General features: G+C 42.7%; 1 protein-coding gene across 16 annotated transcripts in view; it reads left to right on the top strand.

Moving 5' to 3' along the window:
* LTBP1 (latent transforming growth factor beta binding protein 1) overlaps positions 1–14,245 on the top strand; it is a 344,018-nt gene that overhangs the window by 309,594 nt on the left and 20,179 nt on the right. For all 16 annotated transcript variants that reach the window (XM_036334902.1, XM_036334896.1, XM_036334900.1 and 13 more), the window contains 5 exons: positions 4,288–4,464; positions 5,229–5,315; positions 7,656–7,784; positions 8,436–8,576; positions 9,904–10,074. In XM_036334902.1, the coding sequence (XP_036190795.1) occupies positions 4,288–4,464; positions 5,229–5,315; positions 7,656–7,784; positions 8,436–8,576; positions 9,904–10,074 (705 nt within the window). The remainder of the gene's footprint in view (positions 1–4,287; positions 4,465–5,228; positions 5,316–7,655; positions 7,785–8,435; positions 8,577–9,903; positions 10,075–14,245) is intronic.

Raw genomic sequence — 14,245 nt, 5'->3', positions numbered from 1 at the left:
GATGTCTTTTTCAGGACTGTGGCAGGCAGGTGCTCTCATCCGGGCACACTGGGTACTCTCACATATTTATTTCTGAGGTTGCTCTTTGGTCATTGTCGTGATCATGCCTGCCCCAGTGGCTCTGGGAGGACCAGCTCAGGGAGGCCTTCAGAACACATTGCAAATGGAACGTGAAAACAAAGATGAGCCCGTTTAGATGCTCGAATCCACTTTCACCAAAAAAAGTTCCCAATTTCCTCACCCCAACAGCAAAGCTAAGATTAGATATCCTGGGGGAAAGACTGAAGAAGGAAACAATCCTGTAAGTGAATGACCACACCCTCTTCTGTCTGATGAACCCAGAGGAGCTTCCAGAAGCTTCCAGGAGCTCCAGAAGCAGCACCTACAGCTGCAACCCATTCCTTCCTACTCGGAGCTAGGGTACCCGCCCATGCCCTGTGGCATTGCAGCTGAACTCCACCCCTGCACGGATTGTCTGCTGCCCCCTCCCGCTTTGTCTCAGAGCGGAAAAAAGACAAACCAAACCAAACTCATGCCAGTTGAGAAGCTAAGAAGCTGGGCTTCTCAGAAAAAGTCTAAAGAAACATGAAGCATTGGGACGTTGGACCCACGCTCAGTTTTTCTTTTGGAAGGTGAGGGTGCTCTACCCTGCACCATCTGTCTCATGGAGTTACTCTGTAAAAGTTTCTTCCCCAAAAAGCACGCCTGGAAAAGTTCCAAAAACTCAGCTTCTTATCGCCAGTCATACCCCCAGGATCAACATACACAAATGGTTGTTCATACACAGATGTGAAGCCAACTTCTAGATACAAATTGAGAAATCAGGTCTGAAAAGACTGGAGATGTAATATATTTTGTAGAAGTCCCTGGCATGAGATATGTAGTATGGCTAATTTTATTCATCATGTATTTAAGAAAAAAAAAAATCTTTTTAATGCTTGGCACTTCCTATAACCATTGATCTTTTAAAATCATTTTCCAATAGAAACATTTCTAAACTCTCTTTATTTACTGATCAGTGTTCCCCCGCAGTGGAAAAATGCTCTAGGAAGGTCATTATGTAAAGGTTAGGAAGATAGGGGAATTGTAGTTTTTCACAGAACGACCTTTGTGGACCAGTTTTTGAAAAAGAATTTGCTCCGCTTTCCAAACACAGATGAGGGCCTGACCAGCCCTTGAGTTCAGCTGTGTAAACATCGAGCTTCCAGACTGCTTGGAAAGAGAAATCAGAGCAAAACTTGAAACAACCAGTATAAAACCAGAATAATACAGTGATATTATTGATTGTTTCCCCATGCACTAACCTGTGAATTTCCATCCAACAAGAAAGGAAGAAGAGCAAAGATCATTTGATTTCTTCATTCCTATGCTGTGGGTCTAACGAACATTGTAGAAATCAGTGTTTACTATAGATATAATTTTTGACATGCTTTGACTCAGAAGCCTGTGGTTTCTGATCATCTCTGAATCTAGCAGTCTCCACTGTCAACTGCATAGTATTTCATCTATATATATAAAAGCCTAAGTGACTTTTACTACTGGTTGACCAAACGACCGGTCCACCGGTTGCTGTGATGCGCACTGACCACTAGGGGGCAGACACCCAACACAGGAGCTGCCCCCTGGTGGTCAGTGCGCTCCCACAGCCAACCTCCTGTGGCCAGCCAACCTCCCGCGGTCCCTCCCCCTGGACTGGGCGAGACGGCCTCATCACCGACCACGCCAAGAGACCCCCACCCACGCACGAATTCATGCACCAGGCCTCTAGTTTTGTAATAAACACTATGACATACCTACAACTTTGTACACAAGTGGGAAAAAACAGTCCTTGAGCCCTCTTTTAGCACAAACTGTAAACTTGACTGGCAAAACTACTTGTGTTGCTGACTTGATTGCTACTTCTAAATACATTCATTAATAGCTAGCAGCATTTTTAGGCCAACTGTATAAAATAATTGAGCTGAGTTGTTAATAGTAATAGGGTGTCAGTTTATTCACAGGTGTTGGGGGAAAGCTTATGAAATGTTCCACAGAGTTCAGGATTGATTTAATAATCATTTAAAATACCTACCCTTAGTTTTCCCCAGTGACTCCGTGTGTGAGAGCTCAGGCCCCTCCTGAGGAGAGTGAATTGGCGGTGGCCCGTGCATTGGCGTGGGCCAAGCTCATTGCTGTCCTCTGCGCACGTGGAAAGCTAGATGAGATGAGGGATGTGGCAGGTTTGATCCAACTTCACACAGGAGGAAATGATTCAAAACCACTTCACAGGCTGCTTCTGAGGAATCAGCATTTCAGCTTTTTTCCTGGACACTTAGTCTACGTTTGAATTTGTCATCAGCTATTAACACTAACTTAGAGTCCAAGCTGAAATCTGTCAAAGACAGAACAATCGGAGAATGAGCCAGACTGAAGCGTGCAAGGGATCTTTTCCATCCCCGTGGATGCTCTGTGTGGGAGAGCAATGGGTATGGTCATGGCTTGTTTGCTGCTTTGCTTGTTTTTAATGCCAGAAGAGGAAAGAAAAGGGCAGCATCTTTTCTGAGAATTTTATTAACTTATGTTTTAAAAACACCTTTGCTGTTTGGTATATTAATCAAGTTCCAGGGTCAGCCTGATGCTGCCAAAAGAAATATACATGAAGCTATTGTGAAAATAATTCCTTACATTTCCCTAATATAATTATCTAATAACTTCAAAAAAAGGGTAAATGTTGACATTAAAATCTTATCCGCCTTGCCCAGCTGGTGTGGCTCAGTGATTGAGCATCTGCCTATGAACCAGGAGGTCACGGTTCAATTCCTGGTCAGGGCACATGCCCAGGTTGCAGGCTCAACCCCCAATAGGGGGCGCACAGGAGGCAGCCAATTAGTGATTCTCTCTCATTGATGTTTCTCTCTCTCTCTCCCTCTCCCTTCCTCTCTGATATAAATAAAAATATATATTTATTAAAAAAAGAAGTCTTATCCTCCCTGGCAAATGTTTTCCCTTTGTCCCTACAGTTTGGGTCCAAGAATCTGGAAACAGCAGCATTCTCATGAAAAAAAAAAAAAAAATCATTAGAATTACCTAAGTAGTTGTGATGGTGTTAGTCAATTTCTTATCTGATATATTATAAAATAAAAGTGGAACAAATTTTAATTGGACCATAGACAGTAATTTGAACTTCATGGCATTTGGTAGGGAAGAGATTAGATTACTTGCCAAGTCCAGTCACAAAATATTGATCATTTCTTAAGAGCACAAACTTGTTCATAGACTTCAAATCCGATGGGATGAAATCATGTCTGGTATTATCTAAAAACAGGCGGGTTATGTTCTCATCGTGTGTGTCCTATCACATCGCTTTGTCTTTATCACAGAGGGTTAAGCTCAGTCTGTTAGAATGCATTTTCCTCTAGGACACACTGGAGCAGGGAGGGGCTAGGGCAGGGGTGGGCAAACTTTTTCACTCGAGGGCCACAATGGGCTCTTAAACTGGACTCAGAAGAAGGAGCTGCGGCCGTGTTTCCCGACGTTGCCATGTTAACGCTGCTGCTGGTGAAGGGGGGGGGGCGGGGAGCGGGGAGGAAGAGAACCCTCCGCTCTTTCGGCTCCGCGGGCCGGATAGAACAGCCGAACGGGCCGTAGTTTGCCCACGGCTGGTAGACCCAGCCTTGAAATTTACCTTGAGGCTTATCTGACATTCACTATTTCGTTCAAAGCCTTGTATTTGCAGCAATTTGAGTAGATTTTCAGTCATGAAAGGTTATTTTATAGATTCTCGGTTTCTGCAGTTTTTTGTTTTGTTTTTTTCTAGTTACCATCTTCTGCTTTGTTCTATTCAGAAAAGATCGGGGGCATGGTTGATTCAAATAACTATGGGTTAAATATTATGTGTGGCCCTACATCTCCCGTCAAGTGTTGGGGGAAACTTTCACTGATTTAAGTAGGTGTCATAGTTCAGTAAGGAATGGGCCTGTGTTTGGCAAGAAAGCAAGTATGGAAACTTCACTCACAGCCAAATGTGCAAGAATAGAGTCATTGGTTAATGTAAAAGGAAATGGTTTTGACAGATTTGCACTCTTGGTGGGGTGGGGGGTGGGGGGTGAAATCCACCAAAATTTGGGATTCAAGTGCATGTGTATCTTGCTGTGGGAGAATCTGACCTAAAAGTGGGAAGCGGCTTTCTGTCCATTAAACACTATTATCCCATCCGGTCTTTGTTGTCACCGTGGCTTCGGCTGTGTTGTGAGAGCGATAGATCCGATGTGTCCCGTCAGCCCTCCTTTTCCTTTGCGCTCTGTTTAGACGTGGAAGTAGAGCGAAGCAGGGAAGAGAAGAAAGAATGCTACTACAATCTCAACGACGCCAGTCTCTGCGACAATGTGCTGGCCCCCAACGTCACCAAGCAAGAGTGCTGCTGCACCTCTGGGGCCGGGTGGGGCGACAACTGTGAGATCTTCCCCTGCCCGGTCTTGGGGACTGGTAAGCATTGGCTAAGAGGAGGTGTCGCCCTTGCGTTTGGTCATGTGGTGGCGGGGTGTTCTCATTCTGGTTTGAATGAGACACTGGCATTCACTGGGAGCTGCCCGACTGGAATTCAAGTGAGGCTACCTTAGAGTGCGTTCCATTCAGAGCTGGAAAAATCACCTCAGTGCTGCATTCCTCAAGTTCTTTCCATCATCGAATTTACGGTTACAGGGAGGTTCAGTATTGTATTTGGCAGGAAAAGAATTCCATGTTACCCCATTTTTTAAAATGGAAACCAATCTTTTTTTACATACAACGACGACATAGCATGACCCATACCTAGCAATTGCATGTTTAAGCTAAGATTTCGCTTGATGGATTCCTGTTAAAACGTTAAAATACTAGAGACCACAGTAATGGAGAAGTAAGTCATAACCCCAAGTAACAACATGAGTAGGTAAAATATGGGCGAGCTAGGAAGGTTTTATAAAAATAATTATAGGTAAGCCTCTGAAGTCATTGGTTTTATTTGCACCCAATGCATAATTTTTGAGATTGTACTGAATTTACTTGTCTGAAGTAGATGCCAAAATTTGTTTTAAAGTTACTGAGTCCTGGGGTAGGGTGGGGGTTGGGGGAGGGGGCTAAAAGGTTGGAAAGTGGGGGATAGCTGTAATATTGTCAACAATAAAAAAATCATAATAAGATAAAATACAAATTTATGGAAGATGTTGATGTTTTTCTCTTTCAACTTTTTTCTTGGTCTCTCCTGAAATCAGCCGAATTCACTGAAATGTGTCCTAGAGGGAAAGGTTTTGTCCCCACTGGAGAATCCTCTTATGAAGCTGGTGACAAGGACTATAAAGGTCAGAATCGAGCAGAACTGAATATACAATGTGTGTGCATATCGGACACTCAAATAAAAGCATGGCTGGGTTAGACAGAATTAGAGTTCTTTTGAGCCAGGGAAACTGATTATCCGGCCACTGGAAGGAACCCCTGTGGAGCCTGGGCAGGGCCGTGCGTGGCCTGGGAGTTAGAACTTCAGGCCCTTAACCTTCTGAGTTCCCAGCTCTGGGACAGGAATGATATCTCAAAAGTTGTTGCCCAACTGGTGTGTCTCAGTGGTTGAGTGTCAACCTCTGAACCAGGAGGTCATGGTTTGATTCCTGGTCAGAGCACATGCCTGGGTTTCTGGCTCGGTCTCCAGGTGGGGGCATGCAGGAGGCAGCCGATCAATGATTCTCTCTCATCATTGATGTTTCTGTCTCTCTCCCTCTCACTTCCTCTCTGAAATCAATAAAAAATATATTTTAAAAAAAGTATCATGAGGACTAAATGAGATAATATATGTCAAGGTGTGCCTAATGCAGAATTCTGTACTTAATAAATTTATTCTTTTATTCCAGAAGCATATTAGAAACCTCATGTTAAGACTATAAATTTGTCATCACGTTGGTCTTTAATGATCATCAGTAAAGCTAGCATTCTTGCTTTTTTTAGAACTCATCCTACTATTGTTAGGACCTTTTACTTATGGCCACAGATTCGTAATAAGGAATGGAAAAGAAGAAAGCAAAAGTAGATGTGTTTTATATATTCAGTGCTATTAATCTATAATTCTAAATTAAATGTGCAGCCTTTTTATTTGGGTGAAATTTAAACCACATGTATGAGTACTTCCTCATTAACCACTCACTTTTGACATTTCCATGATAGAGATATTAAGTCCTTTTATAGACAAAGTGACTTTTTTTCTGTAAAATTTAATATTGAAAACTGCTACATGGATGGAAAACATTTTTTATTCATCTTTTTGGAAAAATCGTGTTTTAATAATTTGGTATAATTCAGTAGCTGGGTAAGAAATTCCATATGTGTTTTTTAAATACATCTATGATTTAGTCCAATTAAATAACAAGACTCGGTTGGTGATATGTGTTTAATGGTTTTTCAAGGTCACAAATATTATATGTTTTTGCCCGGATGTAGTTAAATCTCACTTTATATTGTGAGATGAAGCCCTGAGTTCACCACAAAGTCATCCCCTCTTTTATGGAAAAATAAATTCCTCCTCTCCCTATCTTTAGCAGCACTGGAAATGATTGGAAGAATATTAGGTTCAGATCTAAACAGCCATATATTTTGGACTTGGTTTTGCCATTTTCCAGCTGTTTAACTTGGACCAATTCATCTCCAGTTTTTTGTTGTTGTTCTTTTTTAGAGAGAGTGGAAGAAAGGGAGGGATGGAGATGGAGAGAAAAAGAAAGAGAGAGAAACATGAATGTGAGAGAGGCACATTCACTGGTTGCCTCCAACACTTGCCCTGACCGGGTCAGGTCAGGGATAGAACCTGCAACCCAGGTGCATGCCCTTGACCGGGAATCGAACCTGAGACCCCTTGATGTATGGACCAGTGCTCTACCACTGAGCCACACTAGCCAGGGCTGGAATCTCCAGTTTTTAAAATGAGGACTAGAGGATATTAGCTCTAAAGTGTAAGAACTGATGGTAATAATAATAATAATAATAATAATAATAATAGAAGTAGTAAGTAACACTTTTTTCGAGTACTAGTATACTGAATTCTCCACGTGGATTCTCTATCACTTAATCCTTCCAATCCTATCAAATAGATGTTTCTATTATCTCTAATTTACCACTGAGTATCCCGAGCACTCTAAATTCTGTGGGGGAATGGGTCTGCCAACACCCTTAGCAGCTTGTGCCTTTATTAGCTTATCATCCCCAAGAAAGAAGACTTTTATAAAATTCCATCAAACTCTTTTCAGGAGTTTTCATCATCTCAGCTAATTAAGGGGCCGAAATATGTATTTATAGGAAGGGACATGTCTTCAAAGGCATGTCCTTTAGAGAATATTGCTGGTGCCACTGTAGAATTTCATAGACTGTTCCATCAAATACACGGGAGCAGCCCAGAAGCCATCTTCACAGATAGACCTTCCCTATTGATATTTCGGACCTTGTTCTTTAAATATCACAGACAGCCCTGATTATGTTTCCGCCTCTGTGAGTTAGCCCCAACTTCAAGAATTTTGTGTTGCTGTGTCTTTAAGAATCTGTGGCATATAAATGTAAAATTATCTAGCGTGAAGCTCAGGATTAGATGCTTCTTCTTGACTGAAAGACCAGAGGCAACTCCTCTGTTTGTTGCTCCATTTCTCCCCCCTCCCCCCGCCCAATAGATGCGGACGAATGCCTGCTTTTTGGACAAGAAATCTGCAAAAATGGCTTCTGCTTGAACACTCAGCCTGGGTATGAATGCTACTGTAAGCAAGGGACATACTACGATCCTGTCAAATTGCAGTGCTTTGGTGAGTTTTAAGAGAATAGAGGGTGCTGTGAACATATACAGATGGAAAAAAAATAAGTCATGCTGGGGCGTACAAAACCAGTTTCTTTGCATCCAAATCATGTGTTGCGAAGATGTGTAAATGTTTTATGGATCTTTTTCGTGAGCAAGGTTTAAGAAAATAAAAAGCTTCCAAATGCTGCTGTTGGACTAGATATCAAACGAAGAGTTAATATTCAGTGTGGAATTATAATTCAGGTCACTGGTTTGAGTGGAGTGTTCTTTTGGTCTGGGGACCCTCCTGCTTCATCACTCATCCCATTTTAAAATGCTGACCCTGACTTTGATGCTTAAGCAGAAAACCATGTACGCTAGGCCGGAAAACACAGCAAAAGGAAATAATTGTGCACTATCTTAAAGGGGCATTTTACCTTAAATGTCTAAGCATTTTCTGCTCCTAAATGTTTCCTTTCCTTGTGTAATGTCATCAGCAGCAGGGCAGCACTATTTCCCCAGTCAACACAATTTCACAGTTTTATAGTCAGACTGCTTTGGATAGTGATGCGTAGGGAATGAAATTGTGGCAGCCCCTGGAATCTGGACTCAGTTTGGGTAAGTGTGTGAAACACAACTGATCACTGGTTTTTCTTTAACAATTTTTTTTTCCTTTCAGATATGGATGAGTGTCAAGACCCCAACAGTTGCATCGATGGCCAGTGCATTAACACAGAAGGCTCTTATAACTGCTTCTGTACACATCCAATGGTCCTGGATGCTTCAGAAAAGAGATGTGTGCGACCATCTGAATCACACGGTACGTTTGGATGAGGGATGCAAGTCTGTGTCCGAACAAATGTCATAAGGTTTTCTGACTAAAATGTAAGCTATTAGAAAAGAGAAAAATGGATTCTGTGGGTATTTTTGAAATAATTCAAATGAAATGCTGGGAGGAATCGTAAATGCATATCATCTGTACGTAGGAGACTTAATACCCTGAACATACTCATACAACAGACATCAGTATTGGAGTGGCTGAGCACATGCAGAGCTGTTCATGCCTGAGGGTTGATCACACTTAACCTTCAAAGGGGGCTGAAGAAGATGTAAGTTCAGGGAGAGATAAGTTCGTTTCCCAGTTTGCACTGGAGGACATAGGGGAAGCTGGGCAGAACAGAGGGTGGAGTTCAACAAGGAGGCGGAGAGCCCGTGTGTCCATGGATAGGAATCCCTGTTCCTCCCTGATGAGCTCATGTGCCACTGATAACTGTGTGATTGATCAGTCCATCACCACATCAGGTGTGATGGGTCAGTCCCTCATCACGACAGGAGATTGCTCTGGATAAAATCAATTGAAAGGTCTAAAGCAGCGGTTCTCAACCTGTGGGTCGTGACCCCTTTGGGGGTCGAAAGACCCTTTCACAGGAGTCGCCTAAGACCATCGAAAAACACATATATAATTACATATTGTTTTTGTGATTAATCACTATGCTTTAATTATGTTCAATTTGTAACAATGAAAATACATCCTGCATATCAGATATTTATATTACGATTCAAAACAGTAGCAAAATTACAGTTATGAAGTAGCAACGAAAATAATTTTATGGTTGGGGGTCACCACAACATGAGGAACTGTATTAAAGGGTCGTGGCATTAGGAAGGTTGAGAACCACTGGTCTAAAGGTTAGGGTGGAGGATTCTGGGATGAAGTGTCACTAGTCCAAGGCTTTGGCAGATGAAATGGGTGAGAAAACTTGAATCTAAAAAATATTATGTAGAGAGAAATGGTAGGATTGGACAGAGAAGTAAACATGACAAAGCAAAGATGGAAGGAAAGAGAAGACCGTCGGGGATAGGAAGTACAGGCAAGACAGTGGGGAGTTTCATGTAACGATGGACGCTATACTGGGAAGGACATCATTGGAACAGGAGGGGCAGGTTGCATTCAGCGGATGGGATGACACGCAGGTGGAGACGACAGAGGCCTGATCCATGGAGAGAACAGGCTGGCTTCAGAGTTTTATTTGGAAGTCACTCTTAGCAACGGGCATGGGAACTTCGAGCCTCGCCGGCTTCCACCTCCATGTGTATGAACCTGGAGCCGTGGTGCGATTGTCACGGACCCACGCCTTCCCTTTCAGAACAAATTGAAGAAACCGATGTCTACCAAGACCTGTGCTGGGAGCATCTGAGCGACGACTACGTGTGCAGCCGGCCCCTCGTTGGCAAGCAGACGACTTACACGGAGTGCTGCTGCCTGTACGGCGAGGCCTGGGGTATGCAGTGTGCCCTCTGCCCCATGAAGGACTCAGGTGAGCCCTTATCTCGGTGTCCTTTCTGCCAGGGGAGGCGGCTGCTGCTGGTGCTCAGCCCAGGCTCGCAAGGTTCGAGACACCTGACTTCATCCGACTTGATTTTATTAAAAGCAATGAGAGTGCCGTTACTACTTTTTCGGAAAGAGGGAGCAAAGAACGTGTGTTTTAAAACTGCTTTGCTCATCATTTCTGTCACTGAGCCGTTTAACTATGCTGCTCCTGCATATCCTGATCGTTGACAAAGGGGCACCTTGTCTGTGTGTTACTGTGAGCCCTGGCTGAATCCCAGCCTGGCAGGCACAGGACCTTTCACTTTCCTTAGGAGCCCAGCGCTGCTTTGGGGAATGATCGTTACTGATGGAGACGGTGCTGGGAGGGTAGAGGGGTGGAGGGGTGGGGGGGTGAATTGCAGCCCTTGTCATCGGCTTTGAGCATCAAGTGCAGCGTACAGTGACGCTTTGGCTTGGAGCAGGCTTGCACACTTCTGGTCCAATAGGTCACAGGCTCTAATTCTTGCTAAGGCAGCAGCTACATCTGAGAATGCTAGGAGTTGGAGGCGGTGGAGTGGCTCCTGAAATAGTGTCCTCTGAAAGTAGGTGGCTTCTTGCGGATTGGGCCACCTGCAGGGGAAGTGAGTGCAGGGGGATGGATTGTGTCAGGGTGGCTTGACATGAGAATTTCATGTATCAGTTGGTACATGTCTGGGCTGCTTAGGATTTTATTTCAGTCCTCAGCGAACGTCTTAGAGGCCAGACCTGGCATTAGGAGAAGGTTCCAGACCACTGAGGGTGGGTGGCATTGCAGGTGCAGCAGTGGACAGTTTGTTGAAGTGGTCGTGAACTGACGGCAGGGCATCTGTGACGTCTGGGGGGAGGGGCTGAACTGCTGTGGGAGGGCCCTCCCATTTGAGCCCTCTATCATGATCTCACACCCCCGGCCTCTGGGAGAAAAAGCTGTTTGGGGGAAAAATAAGTCAGGAAGAACAAACCCTTGTATCCATATCAAACACGAGAGGGCCTGGTTATTGCTTGGTCTTTCTGGGAATTTTCAGTGACGTGCTAGAAGAAAGTCATAGGAATGTCAGAGCTTTGAAGTCTTTGGTGGAGTTTATGGGGTTTTCTGTCGGTTGGTTTTTCTGGGTCTCCTCCATAGTAAAAAATGTTGACAGCTGGCATGTATGAGGCACAGTGCCAGGTGCTGTTCAAGATGCTTTCCAGGTTTTAAGATGTTTAATTTTCCAAGCGGTCCTCTGAGGCAGGGGCATAATTGCCTCCCTTCTCCAGAAGAGGAACTGAGGTACATGGTCCATACCAGCCAGTGGCAGATTCCAGTCCAGGCGGCCTGGCCCAACATCCACGCATCTTCTCCACTTCGGTGCTACTCCAGCCTTTTACCCGAAGTCTCAAAGCACATCTTAGATAAATGGTATCCCTTGGAATATAGAAGTAGCCGAGTGAAAAATTAAAGCTGAGATTTAATTTTTTTCTCATGCATTGTATGCTTAGAGAAGAGAAAAACTACATCTCTAGAGCTAGGCAAAATTAGAGGTGGTGCCTCATCAACTCTGCGTCAGAGTTTAGCACACTAGTGGGCTTAATAGATAATATATATTTGATGGATTAATAGATTAAAGCAAGTCAATAATTACTTTTTTTTAATCCTCATCCAAAGAAATGTTTTTATTGATTTTTAAAGAGAGAGGAAGGGAGAGAGAGTGAGAGAAACATTGATGTAAGAGAAACATTGATCAGTTGCCCCTCATACACACCCCAACCAGGGATCAAACCGGCCACTTGGGTATGTGCTCTGACTGGGAATTGAACCTGCAACCTTTTGGTGTATGGGGCAATCCTCCAACCAAGCCACCCAGCCAGGGCAAGTCAATAATTATCTAAAATGAGTTTTTAAAGTTTTTATTGATACTCTTGAAAGTATAAAATGAAAATTTTCTGCAAGATATGTAGGGTGCCATTATCTCATGGAAATAAAGCCCTATTGGCCTATAAATGAAAGAAAATTTGACACATTTAAACACTGGAATCTAAAGTACCCAGAGATCCCAGTGTCTGTGGTTCTTGTTAAAATAATTACTTATTTTAAGTAAATTATTAAAATAATTAGATTTAGTGTAAGTAAATGGAACATAATCACCTGAGAAAGTCTTGATCGAAAACTTTGAAGTTAAATTTTCTCTATGGGACACTTAGGAAGCTGGCAGAGTGCCACCTATGGTAGTTTAATGTACTGCATCACAGGTGTTTTAACCTTAAGTATTCTTGATGGAAGTCAGGCATAGAAAGGTGAGAATGGTTTTAAAAAAATCTCCAAGGAAACTGAAGTGCCACAGAAGAAACTGCACATGTTTGAAGACTTGTAAAACACCAGTGTTGATCAGGATGCAGAGGCGTGGGTCCTTTCTTTTGCCAAGAGAGCAGTTTGAAGACCTACTAGTATAGATACATTTGACTAAAAAAAACCCTCTAGTTCTGGGAATATATATTGGTCTTGTACTTGGCTGCTAGGAATAAAAATATAACCATTACAGCATAAGAAAAATTTGAAATTATATAGGGAATTGGTTGATAATTTTTGGTGTATCCATATAGTGGAAATATAGCCATTTTTTTTTAAAGGAGACAAATCTACAGACTGTAATACAGAATTATGTCTAATTCTAGTTTTTAAACAAGGCAAAGAACAACATGTTTATTAAACCATTACATGCAAGGTGCAGTTAAGAGTAAGAACCATGACTGAAATGCAATCTAAATGATCATTCATCTGTTTTCAGTTTTAAATTATTTACATATTTCTTCCTTCATTTCATTATTTACTGATATGTACTAGGCAACACATTTTGAAACAAATGTACTGTTTGTACTTACATGAAATTTACAATTTAATTCTGTGAAATAACATGCCATACAATTCCTATTGTCACATTTAAATATGGAAGCAATGCCTTTATTTATGTATTGTTAGCTATGACAAAAAAATTTTGGACACTTCCTAACAGCTAATCTCCCCCCAATTTTTTCATAAGTTCCCATAAAAGTGACAGAACTTGGAGTCTGGGCGATGGAGCTCGTGATTCCTTCCACGTGCATGCATGGCCGCATGGCGCTTCCATGTTCCCAAAGATCTCAGCATCAGCGGTTTCATAATCCCCTCGGAGGTGTGAAGGAAGACAGGGATTTGACTCATGGACTAAACTTGAAAAAATATTGTAACTGGGCAGGGGCTGCAACAGGCCTTTCAGCAGTCACGGTTTAAAGGCTTTTCCAAGAAATGCGTTTCCAAAAAATGTTAATAATAACGTTGGAACAGCGCGCACGCGAGGCACAGTGCGTGGTGGCCGCCTTGGGTCTAAGAGGCAGGCCAGGGCTCTCGTCCGCCTTGGCTCTGCTTCTGTCGATTGCACTGGACAAGTCACTTTGGTTTTCCGCAGCCAGAGCTGGGAACTCTTTTGTGAGGATATGGCAGTTAATACTCTCTGAGCATGAAAGCATTTGTCATTTGGATCCTAGATCCTGAATAATATGATTGAAGAAAGTGTAGCTATAAACTATAGTGGAGAATTAAAAAGAGCAAACTGGACAGATATAAAAGGCCGCCTGCGTTGAGTGGGTGCTCTGCCTGCACACAGAATGTGTGCTCTGTATACAGACTCGGCAGGGGTCCTCAAACTTTTTAAACAGGGGGCCAGTTCACTGTCCCTCAGACCGTTGGAGGGCCGGACTATAGTTTAAAAAAAAAAAAAAAACTATGAACAAATTCCTATGCACACTGCACATATCTTATTTTGAAGTAAAAAAAACAAAACGGGAACAAATACAATATTTGTATTTGCATGTGGCCCGTGGGCCGTAGTTTGAGGACCCCTAACACAGAGCCTATCTCAGTGGTAAGTGGTCCAGTTCCTTAGGGACTGGATTCTTGGTATCCATGGAACTCGATCGAATTGGATACCACACAGGATGGCAACTAAGCAATTTATGTATTTTCTTACTGAAAAGATGTTTATTTATTTAGAAAACTTCCCCTTACTCCCCCCTCCAAAAGGGGTGAAATGCTTTTCTTACTATAAAAGGGTTATTGAAAACTAAAATTCCTAATGAATTTTGCACATAGAGCTTTGTCATTTTAGGTCAGCATTACATTTTGTTCC

The sequence above is a fragment of the Myotis myotis genome, unplaced genomic scaffold (genome assembly GCF_014108235.1).
Source record: "Myotis myotis isolate mMyoMyo1 unplaced genomic scaffold, mMyoMyo1.p scaffold_m19_p_14, whole genome shotgun sequence".
Lineage (NCBI taxonomy): Eukaryota > Metazoa > Chordata > Mammalia > Chiroptera > Vespertilionidae > Myotis > Myotis myotis.
Note: the sequence above shows the minus strand (reverse complement) of the source record. Positions and strands in the feature narration are given on the sequence as shown.